Source organism: Pelodiscus sinensis, chromosome 14 (assembly GCF_052426305.1).
Source record: "Pelodiscus sinensis isolate ZL-2025 chromosome 14, ASM5242630v1, whole genome shotgun sequence".
Lineage (NCBI taxonomy): Eukaryota > Metazoa > Chordata > Testudines > Trionychidae > Pelodiscus > Pelodiscus sinensis.
Genome location: NC_143065.1, coordinates 24,285,923 through 24,310,245, shown reverse-complemented (window position 1 = coordinate 24,310,245; position 24,323 = coordinate 24,285,923). Strand labels below are relative to the sequence as shown.

Sequence of the window (24,323 nt, the reverse complement as noted above, 5' to 3'; positions counted from 1 at the left end):
ACTCAGCTAGTCTGGGCTAATATAAAACTTAGAAATCTAAAATGCACAACGGCAAGAACTGAGGTGGTGTTAATGATGTGTGTTTCAGGATTACTAATCAAAATTCTAGGGAGAGGTTTTTATTTATAATTCACTAAAAGAAAAAAAGTATTTATCCAATGCTCTAGGCATCTTTCATAGGAATGAACCTACTAGTTACACAAAACTGACAGCTTTGCAACTGTTGATGCTGAAGGTGTCTGACTTGCACACAGCATTTATCACTACTCCCATGACACATTGAGTCTGTTGCTTCTCAAAGTGCCTTCTTAGGATGGTAAGTAGTGAAGTCTCAAGTCCAGTCATAGATAGCGTGTATTCCCTTTCCTGCTAACCACATGCATGCTTCTTGTATTCTTTAATAGTATTATTATCAAAACCACATTCTTTGAGCTACTGTCTTCAAGCATCAGACCAAAGGTATCACCAGCTGAGCGTATCAGTCTCATGTATCAGTTAATGGAAACAGAGAGAGAAAAACAGTCATATACATTTATCATTTTTCCAGTAGATGACTAATATCCTTTGACAATAATTCAACTCATCTAGCTACTACATTTTCACCCGCATGTTATTAATTGAAGACAGAATTTGTTTATTTTGGAAGTCTTTGAACAAAGCTGTTGGCTTCAGTCAGGGCTTTTTTTTCACCGCCATGCAATCAGTGAAAGCCTTTGTTATGGTTTGTGAATATATGTGTAACTCTGAAAAATGTTCCATGGCAGCCTCTCCCCAATCTCCTGTTTTTTTTTCCCCCATTAAGGCTTTGAAAATAGGGGCTACTGAGTTCTCAAAATGCATGTGCTCTCTTTGGGACAGATTCTACTATCCTTCCTTATGCTAGATTGTTCCTCACTCTATGGGTGGTTGCATTGACTTCAATGGGACTACTTGAGGGAGAAGGTGGTAGTCAGAGTAGCATGAAAGGGTCCAGAGTTTTAAGATTTTTGGGATACTATTCAGCTGTGTCTACATTGGCACCCCTTTCCGGAAAAGGGATGCTAATGTAGCACTTTGGAATAGGCAAATCCGCGGGGGATTTAAATATCCCCCACGGTATTTGCATTAACATGGCTGCCGCTTTTTTCCGGCTTGGAGATAAGCCGGAGAAAAGCGTCAGTCAGCGTGATTCTCCGGAAAATAAAGCCTTTTCTGGAGGATCTCTTATTCCTACTTTCAAGAGATAAGAATAAGAGATCCTCCGGAAAAGGCTTTATTTTCCGGAGAATCACGTCTAGACTGGCGCTTTTCTCCGGCTTATCTCCAAGCCGGAAAAAAGCGGCAGCCATGTTAATGCAAATACCGCGGGGGATATTTAAATCCCCTGCGGATTTGCCTATTCCAAAGTGCTACATAAGCATCCCTTTTCTGGAAGGGATGCCAGTGTAGACACAGCCTTCATGTTTCTTATGAAGTGTGGTGAAGGCGACTGTTCAAATCTCCCTCTTTTGCCAACAGCAGCATCGGGGTAATGTCTGAGTTGCCCGTGCTGGCTTTTTTTCTTTTGTACATAGTCTCTCTTTTATTCCCACTCTGATTTAATTGTATTTATTTAAATGGGTAGTACTCACACAGTGCTAGGTGCTATACAGATCCATCTTTGCCTTAAAAAGCTACAGGCTGAAAGATAACAGCTAAGCAAAAGGTGTGTGTGTGGGGGGGGTATGTGTGTAAATTAATGAAAATGGTGTGTCTTCTGCTTCTTTTTCAGAATATAGTGTCATTTGTGCATAAGTGGGTTTTTTGTTTGCCTCTTCCGCCCCCCCCACCCCCCATCCAGATCTGTTCAGTCTTCCAATTTGCCTGGGAGACTCTTGATTTTTTGTTTGTTTGTTTGTTTCCTATGCTGTGTTCCTGAGAAGTAGTTTCAGTCTCCCAGTGGGAGACCAACGTTGCAGACTTGTGGGGGGAGGCATTCTACAAAGTCATCTCTAGATGGGGACTTTCTGGCTACAGATATCACATCTACAGCTAGCGCCAAGCTGCTACAATCATAGGTATAGGGCAAAGCCGTGATGTAAGGGCTTACTCTAGTCTATGACTCTGGGTGTGTTGGGGACCATCCTCTAGGGCAGGCAGAGGAAGCTGCAGGATGTAAGGAGGAGGAATGCAGGGAACCAGACTATGAGATGGGATATATGGAGAAACCAGACTGTGGAGAAGGGGGAAATTTGCTCAGAGGAGACAGAGCTGGGGGAGGAGTTGTGTGGGAAACTTGATAGGTTTTGTAGTGAGGAAGAGCAGGGAATTGAAGGATTTGATGATGATCTGGATTTATGTAAGAGAAGCAATTCAGTGAGCATGCAAGCTATGCCCATATCTGAGTGCTGCTTCATCTCCTCTCTTGGGCGTGTCCCTCTATGCCTTAACTGCTTCTGCATTTCCTCTATCGACCGTGGAGAGGGAGGATAGTTGGAGGAGCAGGAAAGGAGACCTTTACTATTCTGTGCACTTCACAGTGCCCTCAGCGAGATGAGAGGGTCTGCGGTAGCTCTTCTTCAATCTGCAGGCTGCAGGGGCTGCCATTGATAAACTTCTCCTCCCATCCACAATGCATGTGATCATAGGCCAGGGGATGAGGCAGAGGCAAGGAGACCTTCACCCTGGCTTAGGCCTGGGGAGAGAGGGGACCAGCAGCTGGAGATCTTCATTCCCAATCCATAGGGTAGGGGGTATGTGTATTCATTCTTCCTCTCTCCCTTCCTTGCTACGAGCAGCAATATGAGCAGGAGTAAACAGGGTCTTTCTGACTTCTACTGTACCTTCCTTTGCCATTAAGGCAGCAGGAGGTGGTGTAGAGAAAGAGATCTGCTAATGCCTCTAGTGCTACTTGGTGGAAAGAGAGGAAAAAACTCCTGGAGAGCTACTTGAGCACACTTCATAAGCTGCCAGTAGATCACAACCCATGTGCTATGGAGAGAAGACTGCAAGGTCCAGGATTCTTCTTCTGGTACTTTTCCCAGTGCTCACTTGACTTGGAGTGCTCCCCCACCACAAATGCCACACACACTGCATAGAATGATGTAATTTGTAAATTAACAGGGGTACACCCTCGTCTACAGAACAATATCCAGCTCTGGAAAGATAAATATTTTACTGATGGTTGTGATATAAATACCTGGATAGGTAGTTATGGTGAGGTATAATAAAGGCTTGAATTGTTTAGTTTCCAAAGAAAGAAAGAGATGAGAGGTGCGTGGCTGAGATTGTCAAGAGTCATTATGTCTCAGTCCCTCCTTTTTACACTGTTCCGTGATACAAGAACAAGGAGATGCTCTGAAAATTAATGGCAGTAAGTTTTCGGATGCATTTGTTTATGTAGTGTACAGCCTGTGAGTTGGGAAAGTCATTTCTGGAGGTCACCAAGACAAACACAGGATTGAGGGGGCAGAAGAAACTGTGTAATTTTATTATTATTTGAACTCCTTGTAGCTATGCAAAATAAAGCTGTGATCATGGTAGTAATCAGGGTAGTTGAATGTCTCGTTTCAGTCTCTAAGCATGATTGCTCATTGGAAGTCTGGCAGGTGTTTTCCCCTGTGTACAACATTACGTTAGTTAACTGCATTGACTGCATAACTAGGTGCAGTCTAGTTCTGGAAGTATATAGAATATAGTGCATAGAGATTGTGGGACATATACAGGAGCGGCCCTAGACAAGCTGCCGGCAACTGGCACCCTAGGCGAAACACATGATCGGCGCCCCGCCTTCAAAGCCCTCAACGGCCGTTGATCTTGGCGCCCTAAACAACCGCCTAGTTCTCCTGTATTGACGGGCCGCTGCTGGGCATATATATGTTTTACTCTTTTTGTTGTGAGTTAGTTATGATAAAAATTCATTCTTCATGTAACTCTCTTCAGGGAAATTGTTATAGTGCTTAGTATTGTGCCACAGAATGCATCACTAGGGTCTCTCATCAATAATTTAAAAAAAAAAATCGTTCTTTAAAAACATTGACATTTATCTCTTAAAAGCTAATGTTCCTATATAGCTGTTGACTATATGACCTTGTGATTGTGTTATTAAAAATTACCTGGTTGACAATTATAAAAGTGATCTTAAAACACAGTATATTTTAAAAAGAAACCTGTTGAATTTGGCCTGTTTCATAACTTGCCATAGACTAACAAAGTTTATTGTACTACATACCGTGTCTGTTTTTATATATGTATATTTTAATCACAAATATTACTTAAATATGATCTTTTGTATCCTTCTGATTTTTATTTATTTCAAAATAAATGTTACAGTTGTTTGTTAGAATTTTATTTCAGTACCCCAAGTTATTGCTTGTTATGCACAATTCAGCTGCCCTCTCAATTTGATTGTATTGAAATGGTGGGAGAGGAGAGCATATGACTGAAGAAGTAAATTCTAGATACACCAAAGTAAGCAGGTGAAAAGCAAAGCTTATAAAGTTATACATGTATTTCAATGCAACAAGCAAAATTGACTATGAGCTTTAGTTGCCACTTTTATTGCAATCAGTGGTGTTGTGTCCACTTAAATAACTGATTAATTTAGTCCAACTTCTCTGTTACTGTCACATTACAGACAATAAAGTGGACTAGATTCTGATCTCATTCAATTAATGTATCTTTACAGCTTATTTTTGTCATTTATTACGGTAGTATCTGAGCATCTCATTACACTAATGAATTTTAGGGTCACAATACACGAGTATTTATCCCCATTTTATAATTGGTCTCCCCACTAGAACTAGTCAGAAACTGTGTTTTTCTGTCAAAAATGTATATTAAAATTGAAACATTCTGTGGGAACATACCTCATTTGATGAAATTCCAGTGGAAACCAGGAGGCTTTCAATAGGACCTTGCTTGACAAGCAGGCTTCAGAAAGCCATGTGATTGCTTCTGTTGGGGTTCCCAAGACTTTGAGTATCACTGGGTCTAGGTCAGTCAACTTTCTCCTGGAGCCTGGTACTGTGAGGGCTCCCCAGGTCCCATTATGGAATTTCCCAATTTCCCATGGAACTGAAATTCCATTTTCTCTCCAGCTGTACCTCTGACTCTTGACCTGTGTCTTAATCACAAGACCATCTACTTACTGTGGATTTGCACTGCTTTAATTGGTGCAACTGGGATAAAAATTGGCCCAGTGTCTAACTGTTGTCTTGCAGTCTTGTGCTTAGGTGTTACCCCCAACCCAAACTGGATACTGTCAATTCATGTTCACAGTTGTAACAAGCAACAATGCCACCCAGTCTGCATTAATAAGTTCCATCATTGCTTCAGACAGGAGATTGTGAAAGAAAATCTTACATGTCTAGTTCCCAGTCTTGATTTGGCATGAGATATTGGAGCAGTTTCCCTTTGATGGAAGGACAAAGTGACATAGTTGTAGCCCTAGGGGCATGTAGCTGAAATAATTATGATGGAATATGTTGCGAATATATGCATCAGGAGTTTTAAAACCTATAAAAGCAGTTAAAAAGCTATGTGATGTTCTTAGAAACAGGGCCCACTTATACAGCCTGTACTTATCTTGCTGAGCATGGAGCTATTGACCCAAAACCCAATGAAGTTGATGCTAGTGTTGCCCTAGATACCAGTGAGCTTTGAGTCAGTTTGTAATCAGCAGTATGAAGCCATTCAAGTGGGTGAAATAATAATATTTAAGATTCCATTAATAATGTATTTCACTAGATAAATATAAGACAGTCTTTTGGGACATGCACACAAATAAATGTTTATACTTATAAAGGAAGTTTGGAAATCCATCCTGCACCATGCAGGGTAGATGTTTACTTAGACATTGTAATACTGTGTCCAAATAACTTTCTGTATCTATATTACATAGTTTAAAAAAAACACACCTCTAAAAAAGGTCAACAGTTGTCCTAAAAAAGAAAAACAAGCATCTAATTTGTTTTAAGAATTCATGTTTACTAAGATTTAGATTGTGGCACACTTTTCTCAAGTTTTGTTGCTTGAGTAAGGGTTGTAGGATAATAAGGTTATGGTATGTAAAAGAAAAGGAAGATCTATTTTCTTGCATCTGGAGCTATATCCTGTTACTCCTGTAAGGAAGACTAGGTCCCTTGAATGGGACTTCTCATAGTAGTAAAATAAGCAAAATTTGACTCATGGAGAAGCACAGAATGGTGGGAAGTTTGATAGATTGGACTCTGTGTCTAAGAAGTGAGTAGCAAGAATAAGTTCTAAGTATACCAAGTGTCTTAGTATTTATTTCACAGGCATTTCAGCTCACTAGAATTCATACATTTTACATTTTTTGCCAATGATTCATTTTTGCTAAATAAATATTTTCATGTATTGTCTTTTTAATTTGGCTAATGTAATAATTTGCATTACTCTTATTCTGGTCAAGATAGGAGTAGTATAGCATTTTAGAGCTGGGTAGGGACATAGAAAAGTACATGAAGCTACAAAAAGTCAGGAGTTATCATTCTGAGCATGTTAGACTTTTGCCATATTCCCTGATCATAGGCTTGATCCCTCACTCTTTATTTCAGTGGGATTATGGCTGGCAAGAGGAGTGTAGGATTGAACCTTGTACCTATTGTTCTATTTCCCAAGTTAAATCTACAGTATCCACATAAACATTCAGTAGCATCTGAAATGCTGGAGCTCTGTTACATTTTTTTTCTTTTAGCTTTCTGAGTAGTTTTAAATATAGTGATTCATTTTACATTTTTGCAGTGTAATCTTTGGCATCACAAGAGAGTAGGTATCACTAAGGTCAATAAGTAGTGTATATATACTCTTTCTGTTAAATATGCACAGACATTTATGCTGAGAGCTGATTCCCATAATGTGTACTGCACTGCTTTTATTTTTGACTTTTTCAAATGTTGGTTATTAAAATGTATTTTGGAGGAAAAACAAGAACCAATTTTTCTTCTAGACCCAATGTGTGTGGATCACGTTACAATGCCTACTGTTGTCCTGGATGGAAAACGCTACCTGGTGGAAATCAATGCATAGTCCGTAAGTTACTTTCATTGAACATTATGGCCAAGATTTATCTTTTCCGGTTGCATTGTTTGCATGTTTATGTGAATGCATTGCTGGTCTAAGTTCAATACTGGTCATACTGCATTTATTTATTGTTTTAACATGGAAAAGATAATATACAAAACCCTGCTAAGCTACAATTCAACATGTATGTTGATGTGTTGGCAATATTTGAACACAAGCCACAGATATGTTCCTTTTGAGTCTGTGGTAAATCATACAATACTAGATCTGGAAGGGACCTCAGGAGATCATCAAATCCAGTCCCCTGCCCTCACGGTAGGACCAAGCACCATCACCAACACCATGGTGACACTGCTCATCAGGCATGTTCCCTTTTGGCCATCTTCTACCACTACTGGTGATCCTAATGCTTGCCCATGCCTTGTTTGCAAGGAGCATGCATGTCAGCTTTCTGACTCTCCCTACAAATAACGGGATGGACCACTTTTGGGTTCCATTCCCACATGCAGAGTATGCCATCTGTGTGCTGAGATTTTGTCTGCAGTATTATTGTAGCTGTATTGATCTTAAAATATTAGAGAAGATAAGAGAGGTAATATTTCTTGCAAAAGGAGAGGGCTGGACACTTCAGGGCAGATGGTTCCGGGGAAAACTGGAGTTGGGAGTGTGTTGTGTCGCATTGTAAATAGTAGGAAAAGCGGGCGGAAGCCAGGGTGGGGCTCTTGTGTTGTCAGCAGTTTGCTGGAGTCAGAGTTGCTGATCCAGGGAAGTACAGTCTTGTGATCTACATGCTTCTCTGTGGGCTATGGGGGTCCAAGTCGGTCCAATAAAAGATATTACTTCATCTGCTTTTTCTCTGTAAGTATTAATTCCACTCAATTTGTATTGTGAGTCAAGTGCCTTTTGTGTGTTAATGGATTTTTAGTAAAGCATGCTTTAAAGTCTTTTTAATTTTATTTGTAGCAATTTGCAGACATTCCTGTGGGGATGGATTTTGTTCAAGACCAAATATGTGCACATGTCCAAATGGCCAGATAGCACCCTCCTGTGGTTCAAAGTCAAGTAAGTATCCTTCTGTACCTTCTGTTCCTGTTTTGAGTCTGCCAAGTTATCAGCAGTTAATAATGTTTCAGACAACTAACCTCTGAGTCAGTAGACTAGACCTCTTTACCACAGCAAAGAAGGCCCAGTTCCCTGTGATGAAATTTGAAGAATGACTCAGAAGCTCGCTATGGGAACTACTCCTTTTTGCCAAATTAAAACCAAATTAGTTGTATTAGAAACCATATTAGCTTGCCAGCAGAATGTTATTTTCTGGAAGATTCCTCTTCTCTATTAGACACTAAACTTACACATGAGTGTACAAAATGCATCATGATGGACATGATATTGCAGACTATGGGCCAAATTCTACTTACTTGTATAACTTTACTGAAGTCCTGTGGGGCATTGATGGGCCAGATTTTGTTCTTCTTTGCCTGGATAATCCTACAGTATTTACTTGGGTAATCCGATGTTGTAACAGATAGCAGAATTTGGTCATTTCATTTAAATGCATTAAGACTCAAGCTTGCTGTCCATCTTCTGAGGCTGATCCTGCTAACCATATTTGGGAAAAAGTTAAGGTTGTCCCAAGTGTCTAAACCTCACAAGGGGAGTAGTGTCTGATTAAAGACTGCAATATGATCTTGCCTGTTTGTTACAATATATTGAATCTCCACCTTGTGGATCTCTTCAGGATCCTTAATGGGGGGTTTCAGGTTGGCACCTCTTCTTTTTTTCGCTCTTGTTTTATAGGCTGTAAAAACTTTAATATTAGCTGAGCATTATTTGTCTGTGGTTTTAACATTCTTTTCATGTAGTAACGGTAAAAAAAAAAGTAGAATGTGAGGGAGGGGCATGTTTCAAGCACTGAAGTCCTTCTTTTGGAGTTTGTCACTCCTAGCAGGTACAGCCATGGACTGGGAATGGTCTGGAGCCACACAGCCCCAGAAGAGCTCTGGGAGGTCTTCTACCTCAAGGAAGAAAATATTTCCTTTTGAGGTGGGCTGGGAGAATGTACTTGCTGCTGCATCTCTGAATAGGGTGCATTATGCCATTATACTGCCCTAATCATGTGCACTGACGTCCTTTGAGGTGCACCGGGGAGTCATCTTTCAATCTGTTATGTTCCTTCACTTGTGTTTAGAACAGGTATGATCTAGCTGTTATACTCACTCTGTCATTACTTGGGCAACATGGACATCAGAGGAAGCTTTTTCTGAGTCATAAATTTAAAAAAATGAGGAAAGACTTGGATTTGGTGCAGTAATTTTTTTCGGCTATGACCTGCCATCTATTTCAGCACAGGACTCCCAAAGGCTTTCAAGAGAGTTCCATGCATGGCTAAAGGAGGTGGGAGAGTTTGCTGCAGTTTTGAGTAAAGTAATTTTTAAGACCAATTCTGTTCAATTGTCAAGCAATCTCTTGTGATATCTAGGGTATTACACTAACCAGCAATTTTTAGTCAGGCTGATAATTTCCCCCTTATTATTTAATTGTTTTTAATATTGTGGATTTCCTATATACACAATAAAACACTGAGGGTATGTTTACACTGCACAGCTATTTCGGGATACTGAAGGTATCCCGAAATAGCTACCCCACGTCTACACAAGCCACCTGTTATTTTGAAATATTTTTCAATAACGGACACGCTATTTTGCCATCTGGTAAATGTCATTGGACGAGGGATAAGAGATGGCTTGAAATAGTGTGTTATTTCAAAATTTGGTGCTGTGTAAGACGTGCCAAATTTCAAAATAAGCGATTTTGAAATAGTTTCGAATTAAGATATGCAATTTGCATAGCACAAATTGCGTATCTTATTTCGAGTTTAGGGTGCTGTGTAGATGCACACTAAGACTTCAACTTTATGTGCAGCTTCTGTTTTAAAATAAATCACTTGGAACTTGCTTAAAGGATGCAGTAGTTTTAGGCTCACTTTAAGAGGTCACATTGTTTTTAATCAGTAAAGCAAACCAGAGTTTAAAATAAGAAATGACTGAGTTATGTGAATTAGAATACAGCTACTGCCTAGGTGAAATTTTATGTAGTAATTTTTATCACCAAGTGCTTCTACTGCACAAGGACTTTAGAATGTAGTCTTTGGGTGAATGGTTAGCACAGTTGGCACTATAGATAGATTCCATGAATATATATGTACACAATAGACCACAATAGCTTGGCGCTGCCACTCAGAAACAAAGGAAATCTAACATTTAAAAAACCAGTTTAACATTAAAGGGATATTGTCAACTTAAATGTGACTCCAAATTAAAATGTGATCAAAACAGGTTTTTATAAAATCAAAGACAAATGGAAATGTTCTGCAAATGATGCTAACAAAAATAAATATAAATTCTAATTTAAAACAATTGTTAAATTAATGATCATTGCCCTGCAATTTTTGAAACCCAGATATTTCAGCTTAAGAACTTGAAACTTAACAGTAGTAAAAAAAGTGAAGCAAATTTTATTGATTTTTTCACTGTCCTAGTTGACAGAATATGCAGTGGCAAGTACATTGGATTTTAAATACTAATTTCTCACAGTGTGCGATTGGCCAGTGCAAACCTTACCACTGTTGAGAACTTGCTCATCCAAATCGTGGTGTTGTCTTCAGTGAGATGGTTTCTTACTGGTGTTTCTAAAAATTTTCAAAAGAGGATCCAAAGTCAGTGTTTAGATTCCCTGTTGTATGTCACTGGTTCTGCTATATAGCACTAGGGGAGACAGCTCACTGACTTGTATGGGCCATATTAATAATGATGGCTCTGTGTACCACCAAACTCCGATCCCAGTATTTCAAAAAGTAGATAGAGCTTTTACTTCAGAAGAGCTTCTTTGAAAAGTAAGACAAATGATGGAAACAATTTTTTTCATGGCTATATGCAAAGCCATTCCTTTTCCCAAAATGGGAAAATATACTTTTGCTTTCAGCTTGAACAAATAATATAAAACTTAGCAGTTTAAGCTACTGTTAACCTTTTTATCTCAAATGTAGTTCAAAGTATTTAAATGGTTTTGGTACTCATGTGGGAATGGAAATTAGCTTTTGGCATGGCTTACTCTAATTGAAATCAGTTTGTGGTTTTTAAGTTCCTACCCTGCTTGACAGATGATATCATTTCCTATGCTTTTTCTAATCCCCTCTGTTTTTCTAAGATTGTATAAAGCTAAGCTGAATTACACATTTTAAAGTAACTATACACCTTTTTCTGACCTACTTAGGATGCTGTCCAAAAACCTTCACTAGACACTTACTCTGAATATTTTCAGATATTTTCACTTTTTGTTGAGGAATGTTATTACACTTTTTGTTGCCTAACATACTTCCATAGCAAAGTAAAGATGTATCATCAGCCACAAATAGAAACATGGGAAATTTAAATTCTAGTTTTATCCTCATACAATTTAAACATTAACAATCTGCGTTTATATTGGTGGCTGTATTATAGACTGGCAGTATGTACCTGTGCCAACAAAAGTTACAATTGTTACTTTTCCCTAAAAACAACAGCAACAAAAAAAACCAACAACCACCTCACTTGCATCTGTGTGGAGCTTAAGTTACCAAGGGACCTACGGAGGTTTGGCCGCAGAAAGCTTTCATAGGTGATTGTATGATACTGGCAGATGGCAAGTGGTTCCTTGAAGTCTCTTTTCCTCAGTTCTTCTGAGCATGTCAGACAGCATAGTAGGTATACTGTGTTATGTACCAATCTACCAAAATGCTAATCTGACAGTATTCCTATCTGGGGAGGAGCCTTTCATGTGGTTCCTGTTAAAAAGAAAACCATTTCCTGGCTAGAATGTCTGTCTCAGTTGGAATCTGTCAGACAGTGGGAACTGTGAGGGGAATTAAATCGGGAGGCCTCTCTGCTTCCATACAAAGGAAGTGCCTGATGTTTAAGTGGTTCCTGACATCTTCGTTGAATAACATTTTTGTTCTTATTATCAGAAAAGTGCAGTGCAGGCTTTTCAGCTTTTTGGCGTTAGACGTAGATTGGATGTTAACTGCTAGTAAGTGGCAAGTGCTTAGTTATGGAGGAGCATGAAGTAGAGCTCCCTTCCTCTGCTGACAGCTTTGGGAGTGCTTCCCCTTTCTCTGGCTTTGGGAAGCGCTGCTGTAGCATACGCCTCCAGCACATCAACACCTTTGGTTGGTGATGGGAAGACCACATACGGGACAGAGATGTTGCACTGCAGTTTCACCTACTCCCACTAGAGGTCCTTAACCTTTCAGCTCCCCTTTTGATCTACCTGTGTTAACAGGAGCAAGAATTTTGTTGGTCCCCACGTGCGCTTATTTCCCCATTGTCCTGATGATAAACCCTGGTGCTACTGCCTGCCAACATCTTTGTTTTCCTTTTTAAGTTGGCGTAGTTTCACCACTGAACTGCGACTGTATCCTATACCCATTATTTAAGTGTGAAATTCTAGTTGGTTCAATGAATAAGAGCTGGAGGTTGGACCTTCCTTTGTTTCTCGCAGTGTTTTGAGTCCCTTAATACTGAAACTTACTAGTATTTTCTCTTCCATTTTCTACATATCAAAAACCTAATTCTATAGGGTGCTAAGTTCTCTCTATTTCTAATGACTCCCTCATTGCTTAGTTCTTCACAGAATCAAACTGTAAAATAATCACTGAGCCATTTTGCTCTTTGCTGTTCCCAACTATTTTGCTAATATGTAAAAATTATTATTTTTCATTCAAGTACAACACTGCAACATCAGATGTATGAATGGAGGTAGCTGCAGTGATGACCATTGTCTCTGCCAGAAAGGATACACAGGAACACATTGTGGACAGCGTAAGTATTAGTAACCAAATATTTACATATGTAGATGGGAAAGGTACACAATATTAAGACAGATAGATCAGTCACAATTCTAGTCTAACTCGTTTCAGCTAACATCGGACTCAGTGTTAGAGGACTAGAATGGAATTTTACAGGACTTTGAATTACATGCCAAGGGAATTCTTTTGGATCAAAACTATTTAAAAACATGAAGTAAATTCATACTAATTGGCTATAACGTGATCCTGTAGTTCTTATGCTAGAAAAATTTGCATTGTCCTCCCAGGGTTTACATATTGCAGCAATAGGCCCTGCATTTCAGTATTATCAGGAGATGCAATAGAGTTTCTTACATTTTTTTAAAAAAAGCAATACCTTTATGTAATGTTAGTATTTTTAAATATTAATTATGTTGTGTACCTAGATAACCAGATAGGTTTGACAATGCCAAAATGAACTAATTAGGGTTGTTCGACATAGTGACTTTCTTTGATCACCATACTTCGCATTGGATTACATTATCTATTCTTAGCTGTTGTGTTCAGACTGGAGATATGCCAACCAGGCAATACAAGTAACTCCTTTAATGTAAATGCTGCTCTGCTAAAGAAGCATATGGTTGATCTATGTGAGATCGCAGTAATGCACGATAGGAGTTCTTTGCCTCTTTCAGCCAGGGTATTTTCTAGGTCTAATGAGCTCCTGTATAAATCCACCTCTTCTACTCCATAACAATCAAATACACTACAGTCATAGAGGAGTCTCCACCAGCATTTTAGACTCCACTGTTTGAAGAGTACTAAGGGCTGATGCTGATTATGCCTTTCCCAACATGACTACCACAGTTCTATTAAATTCAAATGAAAGTTCAATGATCACTTTTGAACCCAGTGTTGTCATGTTGTTATCCAATGAGCTATTAGTCCTTCAGTGAACATTTATTTGAATACAGACAAAAGCATTTCTTCCTTGGGTAAGAACTAGGGATGAAATCCTGTCTCCATTGATGGCAGTGGCAAAATGCCAGTTGACTTTTATGGGCCCAAGATTTCACCATAGGAATTTGAATGGCGGGGGAGGAAGAGGAGAGAACTTTGTTTATGAATGAGAAGGTGGAATCAGTGTGTGTGGTTTGGATGTGGAGTAATAAGTAGGAGAGGAAGGATGATCTAGCAGGGCATATTATAGATGTTTCCTTGCGTAGAGACAGGGTTACTAAGACACATATTGCTTAAACCGAATCACACCAGAAAACAAAAAATGTGGGGCTTGTCCGTTTGGAAATTAACCAGGTGCTGGTTCAGTGAGGACTGAGGAAACCCATGTTTTATAAGATTTTATGTGAAACCCAGTAGGTTTGTTTTATGTGAATATTTATTGGTTATCTTTTTGACAACTGGAACACTGCTTTTGGACTTTAATGTCAGGAGAAGTGGATTCTGTATCTCGTGATGCATCATAGGTGGCTGCAAGACCTGGTGTACCTTGGTTTGGATTCAAACAATGAAACATGAATAGCTGATATCTGTTCTGACTAGCCTGTCTGATACTGTGATTTACTGGCTGTTAACAAGAAACCCTGGGACATTTAATTATATTTTTGATATGTCTGAGTGAACAAATCAGTCTGTTAATTTGTCCCTAGATTGTACAAAGGCAGGGACAAAACCTGGAGGATTTGGAGATAATATGTTTCCTATCTCTACTGAAGAGTAAATACCTTAATTTAACTGTGAAGCGATGTTTGAAACTATGGTACAGACTTGTTTCATTATAGGGAAAACACCAAAAACCTAGAGATATTCTGCTTTTAAAGTGTTTGCAGTATCTGCAAAATTATTGTGCTTCACTCAATAAGAGTGGGAAGTTGTGCAGAAATTGAAAAATGAGACTTAAAAATTCATTGAAAAATAGGTCCAGTATCTAGACTAAACTAAAATAGACACGCTCATCAGATTCCAGGTTTCGTTATTTTCCCCAAAACTGGTAAAACTACATCTATTAGGAATGTATGTCATTTTGGAAGTATCACAATTCATAGTTTTTGCCCCCTTCATTTGCAGCTGTCTGTGAAAATGGGTGCCTTAATGGAGGGAGATGTGTGGCTCCAAACCGATGTGCTTGTACATATGGCTTCACTGGACCTCAGTGTGAAAGAGGTATGTGCTGGAGATCATGTATCCTGATGTCTGTCAGCATTTAATGCTTTTTGGTTAAAATTGTAAATTGACACAGTTTAGTCTGTAGAAATTTATTAATGACTGTGAATTATTCATGTAAATTAGATTCTTCTTGAAGAACAATATGCAGATTCTAAAATAAAAACTGCCATCAGAGAGAATTGTGAAGGTTTGTTAGTGTTCCTCCATAATTTTGAATGAATTTAACTCTTGTAGATGTAATCTTTGAGGATGAATGATCTGTTGATAAATAGATTCATTATCTTTTACATAGAACTAAATGTTTAATGTCCTATTGTCTTAACTTTCTATTTCATGTACCTGATTGATGGCCTTGTCCTGTAGTACTTATACAGCCCAATGATAGATTTTGTAATTCTCAATTTATTTTTCTGTTGCTCTCTGTTTAATTGCCATTGCATGGGCTGTAGAGATCAAATTTCCTCCACAACAGAATGAGGTTTTTAAAACTTTTAGACTGAAAATAAATATTCAGTTTAGGTATAGAAATATGTAAGTTTGGTTTAAAAATAGGCTCCAGAATGAAAGGCATATGAAACTGATTAAGGCCTTTGTTTTGTTCCATTTGTGATGCTTATGAGAACACCTACCTCCAAGAGCTGTCAGATAAAAGCATGAAGACATTTTTATATAAGCCTTAGCTCTCTGTTTAAATTATGAGAGACGGGGTTTTTTTTTGTATCAATCAGACTGATGCATTTAACAATGATAAGCAACATTCTGACTGTGTGTGTGTGTGTGTGTGTGTGTGTGTGTGTGTGTGTGTGTGTGTTTGTTTTGTTTTTTTGTTTTTTTGTTTTTTTTGCAAGGTTTACTTAGTTTTTTACATCTTGTATAAATTTGTTGTTACCAATTGGAAACTTGTTGCTTAAGAGTGACCATAGCAACAGGCACAGCTGTTTCCAGATGAAAACACAGCCATACCAACTGCCTTATCTGCAACACTGGGTTGTTTCAAGGAAATTAAATCAGTTGAATGGTTCACTGGGGACAGAGGCCAGGCATCATTATTTCTCTGTAATCTTGAAAATAATGTTTGTTTAAATTTGATAAAATGTCTATTAATTATATGCTTCAGAAAATTCATCTATATCACTCATAAATTAGAATTCTTTATATGCTCAATAAGACTAAAGTAACTATAGGTATATTTTGGGCCAGGCCCTGAGATGTATTGATCATCCAAAACTCCCCTTGACTTCAGTGGGTGTTCTGGATGTTTTTCCTTCAGGACCAGGGCCCTTAATCATGGCTGGCTCACCTATTCAGGCAGCCTAAGTGGTTACCTAATGCAACCCTATAGTAGAGGCAGCAAAATATCTGATTGTTCTGTGTTTGATCATAGGGTGGGAAGTCCTAGACATTTCCTACCTTTTTTAAGATGGACAGAACTCCAAGAGTTGGCATTAAGAAAAGTCTTGAATAGAGTTCACTTGTATATGGTTTTGCTCTTGAGAATGTTCAAAACTGCTACTGAAATATTTCTGCAAACTTCTTGGGTACACCATACAACCCCTCTGTTATTTTTTGCCATCAGCATTTTAAACTGGTGATTTCTGAAGTTTTTTTTAAGGGAGAATGATAACGATATATAAGAAACGATAGTGTCAGTTTCTGTGGGAATTCTAAAGGATATGCATTTTCCCATGGTGCCCTCTGTATGTTCACTACATGAGCTTAGATTCTCACCTATTTGCTGAGACGTAAGTTTAATTCCTTTAGACATCAAATCTGAATTTGACCCACTGAGTGTGAAGGAATCTAACTTGGTTCATATGGCCAAGAGCTTGTAAAAGAGATGTGTAGCAGGAAAATCACCCAAAAGCAGGAAGATGTGTGAATATGTAAGCTAAACTAGTGCCTTTCTCTAGCTTATTCTTTTTTATGCCTTCTTCCAGTTCTTCAGCGTGTTAATTATGTCACTGTAAACTGCATAGATGACTATGCAGTCATGTGTGTGTATATACCCACAGCATCTTATTTACCACCTTCGAATTTGACCATTACCACTGTGTACTCAATTTTCAAATTTCATGTGTACAAACAGGGTTTGCCTGGGTCCTGATTTGTATTTGTGCAATGGGAATTTCCTGCTGCAACTTTGATAAATTGGTGCTGTTCGTCACATGGGGATGGCATGCAGATCATAGGTGCTGTTCGAGTCTGGGAGATATGAGGAATCAAAAAGGGCTAAAGGATCCAAGATTAAAGCCTACTCAATCTAAAGGATAAAAAAAAGTCTTAGTGTGTGCATTGTACACAGGAGTACTGGATAGGGACTATTCATATAACCTTGCAGACAGTGGCAGCTTGTTATTGCAACCATTGGGATCAAGTATGGATCTGGCGAGACGTTGCCTAGTGCAGGACCTGAGGAGGGAGAGAACAATGGTGGCTGTATGCTGTGTTTATGCCCTCTGCCCCTGGGGCTGCCAGGGTTCAGTTTGATTCCCAGTGCTGTCAGAACGGTGGTAGGCTGCCCAAAGATGTGTCTAGCAGCCAACCTTTATGCCATTGTGGAATCTCAGGCAAGCAGCTGAGCCAAATCTAACCTACTTTGTGCCAGTGGACTGGAGCAAAGCAGCTGCAGCAGGGGTCAGGGTCTGACCTAATGTCTTCAATCTACATGCCTTTTCCATAAGGCATTTTCCTAGCATATGTGTTTGATTCCATAATGATCAGGAAAAAAAGATTATTCTTGTTGATGACTATTGAAGAACTGAGGCTTCTTCTGCACCTATGAATTCTCTGAATATGGTACATTGGTATCCCTGCAGCCTCTGTACCTACTGCACTAATATATTCCTGTGGGGTTCCAGATCCCTGAGTCATACTATGTCATCAGAAACACTCCACTCTGAAGAGAACATTTTGAGTATAAGTTAATGCTGACCTTAGCTGGAATACCTTGCGTTGTTCAGCATCTACATCTGTGTTGTCGCTAGAGAGTTGTCTGGTTCTCTGGCTCATGCGATTTTGCACATCTGTCAGTTGAATTAGAGATCCAAATGTACACTCTAGCATCAGGAACATAATGTGGGTTTGTGACTCTCCCTGGAGGACTACTTGTACATATATGTATGGATGTGATCCAATGAGTGGATTAGTGTGATGCATACTGTGTAACAGTACTCATTTTCATGTGGCCAAACCTGACCTGTCAAAGGGGTGGGTAGCACCTTTATCTAACCATAAATAAAATGAGAACTATGCATCAGCATTCTTTTAAAATTTCTGATTTTTGGGGTGAACAAAATAGATCCAGTTTCTTGGTTGACAACACCATTCATAGGTAAATGCAATGGGAGATGGAGTGGCAGGGCTTGGGTTTGCGGTGCGTGCCTTGCAGGCATGTTTGGCTGTGGCTTGACTTCTGGGTTATGCCAGTGTTCTAAATCATGTATTATGGCTAATAATTATATGGTGCTTCTCTCTACAAACATTAATCATTACAGTCAAAAGAGCATTTTTGTGGCATGCCTTTTAGTTCATGTAAGTCATATGCCAAAGAATCCTGCAACCCCTACTATATAATGTTGCGGAGTATAGCATTTTTATACAGCGTGGTGTGTGGCATACATGTTTGGAAGCATCCTAATGATCGGAGGTGGAAAACAATGAAAAGGCTCTATTGTAGCAAAAAGTGTGTCCGTTTTTTAGATCCTCAGGTAGGCTATGTGGTTCAGTAATATTATACTGTTTTAAAGAGAATTTCTGTTACGTACATTTTGGCCCATATGTGTAACATGAGACAGACAGGCTGGATTTATATTATTTGAGTAAAATTCTGGCCATGTGCTTGCTAAATGAAGATCTACAAGCCCTTTCCAGAGGCCAGCTCTTTCAAGCACCAAGCCAAACAAATCAAAGGGCCTATTGCAATAGAAATCCTCCAGACATGGTAGCACAGTGAGATCTGCTGAAAGTGGCGTCGAGTACTTTTGACTTGGAAAGGGCAGCATCTGGCCCCAGATGATTAGAGCATAGAACTTACATTTTGTATGGACCAGTGGAAGCCTTCCTGACAATATAAAATACTATAAACAAGGCTTAAAGGAATGTTGTTTGTTTACTTTTTTGGCTGGAGACCTTAAGCACGTTGTGGGAGGGCATGTTATGCCATCACTGATGTATATTCACTTAGAGCTTGACTTATTTGATGGCTATGGCATGATTGCATTAGTCATATACCTATATCGATAACTCCTAAGCTGTTGAGCATAGTATTTGGCTCCTTTCCAGAGCAGAGGAAGCCTACTGGGCATATTGCCAAATATATGCAGATGCATCATTAGGAATAAAACTGACCCGGTATTTCTTTGAAATAATGAGTATTATAAAGCTGGACATGGCAAAAATTAAACAATGAAATTGGAAATGCTTCCTAAAACAATTTTAGACAGATGTAAGATATATTAACCAGGAAGGAAAATATATCTTCTAGAGCCTTGCTTGGTTGAAAGGAGTTCAGCTTTTAGGGCTCCATCCTGCAAGGTGCTGAGTGCTCCAGCCCATATCCAGTGAAGTACTTCAGCATGTGGCAAACTTTAAAATCAAGAGACTTATGTTTGTAATTAAGTCTGTGCGTAAGTGCGTTGCTGGATAAATGCCTAAGCGCTCAAAATCAGCAAAGCCCTTAAGCACCTGCTTAACTTGCAGTGTACGAGTCTCTTAGGATCAAGATCCAAGTGAAAATAAAGTCCAAATTATAGATTAACTAAAATATTTATCCAGTGTTGCTCTGCTCCTTAACTCCATTTTTGTTTTTTTGGAAAATTAAAAATAATGTACACGCTTCATTTAAATCATTGCTCTCTGGCGTGGTGCTAGGAACGAAGGGTTCAATATGCAGGCTGCCTTGGGGAGAGAGGACTGCCCCAATCCCCTCTTAGTGCAGCCAGGTGAGAAGTGCCTCTCCATGACTGCTGCAGCTCCAGCAAGCAAGGCCAGGCAGGAGGGGGAGGTGCATGTCCCCTTGCTGGGGCTGGTCCAGATTCACCTGCCCCTTATGCATTCCTGCCAGTGTGAAGGATGCAGCAAACTGTGCACTTTCCCCTCCTCCCTGACTAAGGGGAACAGCCAGCAATGTCCCCATATGAATTGGGGTAGTGGAGCTTTAACCCTCCTGTCTTCCCTAAAGGGTATCTGGGGGTGGCAGGTTGGGGCAGTCCCAGGTGAGCTGGCTTCTGCCAGCCCCTTTGACCTGCCTGGTGATTCTGTCTCTCTTCTGTAGGGTTTTATGAGAAGCAATCCCATTCCAGGCACATCCCATGCACAACGTTACCTTGCTTTAAGTTATGATACTAGGAAGCTGTATGCCAAATTTAGTGCTCCTAACTCTCATAGCTTGGTAGGCGTTTTTGAACAAACAGATTTCTTTCTAATGTTTAAAATAGATTGGACTGTTATATACTTTATGAAAAAAACTCAATTAAGAAAAAAACAGTACAAACTAAAGTCTTAGCCATGTTAGTCTGTATCTGCAAAAACAATGAAGAGTCCTGTGACACCTTAAAAATGAAAAGATTTATTTGGGTATAAGCTTTTGTGGGTAAAATCCACTTTGTGAGATGCATATAATGAAGTGGTTTTTACCCACGAAAGCTTATGCACAAATATATCTGTTAGTACAAACGTAATTATCAGAAATCCTCTAAAAACTAAAACCAGATCCCCCACTGCCTACTAATTACAGTGAACACTCCCTTGACTTTTTGAACATATCACTCTTCCTGTTTAACTATACTTTTAAAGGGTGAGCTGTATATAATGTACAATGGATGCTGCACATGGTTGTGTACTTGCACTACAGAAACAACCTGAAAAACATGCTTTTGCTACCTGCACGCATTTGGAGAACATAGTGAAAGCTCTTAGAAAGTGATACAGCCCTGTTTATTTGTTCATGTCCTTGGAGCAACATAAAGAACCAACTCCTGTTACTTAATGGATTTTTGGCATGGGCTTCAATGAGAACAGGATTGGACCCACGGTAGTTCAAATATTATTTAAAATGTATCATGTTTCTTTCCCCCCCGGACTCTGAATATGAGCAAATGAATGCTTTTCCTACAAGCCGAGTCATTCCTGTACTGTTGTCATGCAGGAATTTTTTGCATGATTTTTAAACTATATTTGGCCATTATTAAAAGTTCCCAAATTGAATGCCTTGTGTAAACGTCTCTTTTCCAGAGAGCCTCTGTGTGAGTGCGAACACTGTGTCCAAACCAGGCCTTAGTGCTGTGCAGACTTTCTGCTTTCTAAATATTACAACTGGTAGAATATGGTTTTACAGCAAGGACGCTGAACCCCTTAGCGTGCCCCGTCTCTGGTATTTAGTCTAAATGGAAAGTAAATAACAAAGTGTAGATAGCAGTAAAAGTATGTTCTCAAAGCCTTATGTCGCATTTAAAGTAGTATTGCAGCATATGGGTAGCTGGCAAGCATTTGAATAAACTGGATTTTTGGAGCTGGCTTCCAAGAAACACATCTGTTGACATAGACATGTAATTTCTGCAGTCAGTAACATTAATGCATGTACAGTATTGTAGCAGCACACTCGAGCACAGCTGTAGTTGAAGGCCTGTAATAACGGTTGTTATTGTAGACCCTTATTTTCATGAGTTTATAACTCAATCATGAAAATTTGCCCCAGGCTGAAATGTAGTCGATTCAGTATCAGCCCTGGAGTGACTTTTCATATGTTTTTAATTTTAAAACCAAATTTGCAGGTCGTCTTTCCAAATGAACTAGTGCTGTAGAGTATTTTTGTGCGTGAAAGAGCCTGATCTAAATGGAAATTCACTTGAGTTTTTCCACTTCTGAAATAGAGGTTGTAGCTTAATCCTGGGGACAATAGTTCACATGACACAATTAACACACCCAATTTAAGATGCTCTTGCATTCACAAAAGCTTTTAATCCATGAATCTCTAGGCCTGAATTGGATAAATTAAGCTTAAGACTCAGAGTTATTTAAAGCAAAAAATAGCAAGGATTTTGAGTAAGGCAATAGCACACTGCAAAAGGGATAGTTGTATTAGGAACTAGTAAATCGTGGCTGGGGTAAGGGATTTTCCCATTGTTCTGTTCCTTGCATATGTATCTGACAGTTATCTTACTAGCCATATATTGTTGCTTATTCTATACCTTGCGCAACACCAGATATTAAATAGCATCTTTTAAAAGTGCTTACTAAGATCTCTCTCTCTCTCTCTCTCTCTCTCTCTGTGTGTGTGTGTGTGTGTGTGTGTGTGTGTGTGTGTGTGTGTGTGTGTGTGTGTGTTGTGGGCATGGGCGCGCACGCGCACACACACACACACACACACAGAGCTAATCATGATACATAGGCTTCAGGCCAGAAGGACTTAGGGTTTTTGGGAGGAACTTAATCCTTCATGCACAGTGCTGGGCTTTTAAAAAAATTCTCATAAAAATCAAGGCTCTGTTTGGGGACGGAAAACCATCACATACACAGGCACCCCAGTACCTCCTAACAATAAACCCAAACAAACCACACACCCCTCCCACCAAATCAACAAGACTTCATGTGTTTTTTCACAAATGCCACAATAAAATGTGAATGGATTTTTTCATTATAAAAACCTCTACCTTATCCACAGGCCATTCAGGCCATTGACCTGCAGATACACAATGATGTACTGGGTTTTAGGTTTGGGGGAGTTGTTAAATGTTTTGGTAGAAGTGTACAAAAATTCAGGTGAAAAACCCAGGTTTCTACATTGGATTCAATGTAGAAGAGATAGGACCCATCATCAGCAATTAAGTGTATTAGTGTATGCAGACAGACTTCATAAATTGTGATACAGGTTGAATCTCTCTAGTCCAGCACTCTCTGGTTCAGCAACATCTGTGGTCTAGCACGATTTTAGTTAGCCAGATGTCCACTTATCACAGTGTGGCCAAGTTTCCTTTGATCCGAAAAAGTTTGTTTACAGCCATCAGTCCTGACTCTGTGTTCTGTGTTGTTGTTCAGCCTAATTTACCCCAAATGTCTTCTAAGAACCCAGTAAGCAGTGGAAGTCATGGTAATGCTGCTAGACAATATTGACCTTCCATGATTTGGCAAATTCTTTGGTTCGGCACTGGTCAGATCCTGAGGGTCTTGACTTAGAGAGGTTCAACCTGTATAGATATTTCAAAAAGAATGGGTTGAAATCATTTTTGGAGTTTTGTTGTCCAGATTATGAGCCTAATCCCCCAAAGACTGAGCAGTTTTCAAGTTCCTTAGTGGTGTGGGTGTGTGTAACTCATAATTATTATTTAAGGGTTGGATTCTGCTTCTATCGCTGGCAATGACACAACTCCCATTGACTTCGGTTGTACATGATCTGACCTAGGGATGTTAAATTTAGATTAATCAACTAATTGAATAGTAAATGGAAGAGTAATATTGCAGTATTGTTGATGGAAGAGACTGTGGGGCTCTTGTACATTTCAAAAGCAAACTGAGCCAGGGGGCCATCAGGGGACTGCTTGAGACCCCTGCTCACCCTGTGCTCCCAGTGTGCTTCTGCTTTTGAAATGTAGCAAGAGCCCCGCTTTTGCTCATTTCAAAAGCAAAAGTGCTGCCAGTTCCCCACTGCGCACTTGATTCTCCAGACAGTGTTGGGAGGAACTGGCTTTTAAGCAGGTTCCCCCCAACACCGGCTCCTGCTCCCCCCCATTTGCTGCCTCTCTCTGATAAAGGCAGCAAGGATGAGGAAATGATTAGTTGAGACACTGGTTGACTATCCAATAAGCATCTTTTATAGGAGAGTCAACTAGTCGCTTACATCCCTAATCTGAACCTTAGTATCTAAGAAACCTTGTATACATGGACATACTTATATAAAGATGTAATAATATACAAGAAGGGATGTACATGCGTGCCTGATTATGGGATTTCACATTAGTACTGATCTGACTTATATACACGGTGCACACAGGTGAAGATTGTAACGTCCCTGAAGAGCTTGATGGCTAGATTTGCACTCACAGTGCTATAGATAACGTGGAGGAATCTATAGCAAAGTGTATTGTGTTATGAAAGACAGGTTGTTTCATACAATGAAGGAACTGCAGGAGTGACTGTGCTTTGCTTTTGAGCCATTTCCATACAGATGCATCTCTGGCCTTCATAATCAGCATGAACATTCAAGTTATTTTGACTTTTTTTAAACCAACATTACAAACATAAACTTAAAAAACAACAAATAGTATGGTAGCACTTTAAAGACCAACAAAACGTATCCTGTACAGACAAACTCGGCTACCCC

General features: G+C 39.4%; 1 protein-coding gene across 2 annotated transcripts in view; it reads left to right on the top strand.

Annotated features, from left to right (window-relative positions):
- Nucleotides 1–24,323, top strand: part of FBN1 (fibrillin 1) — a 221,505-nt gene that overhangs the window by 17,360 nt on the left and 179,822 nt on the right. For both annotated transcript variants that reach the window (XM_006135061.5, XM_006135062.5), the window contains exons 3-6: nucleotides 6,929–7,011; nucleotides 7,966–8,064; nucleotides 12,762–12,857; nucleotides 14,909–15,004. In XM_006135061.5, coding sequence (XP_006135123.2) covers nucleotides 6,929–7,011; nucleotides 7,966–8,064; nucleotides 12,762–12,857; nucleotides 14,909–15,004 — 374 coding nt within the window. The remainder of the gene's footprint in view (nucleotides 1–6,928; nucleotides 7,012–7,965; nucleotides 8,065–12,761; nucleotides 12,858–14,908; nucleotides 15,005–24,323) is intronic.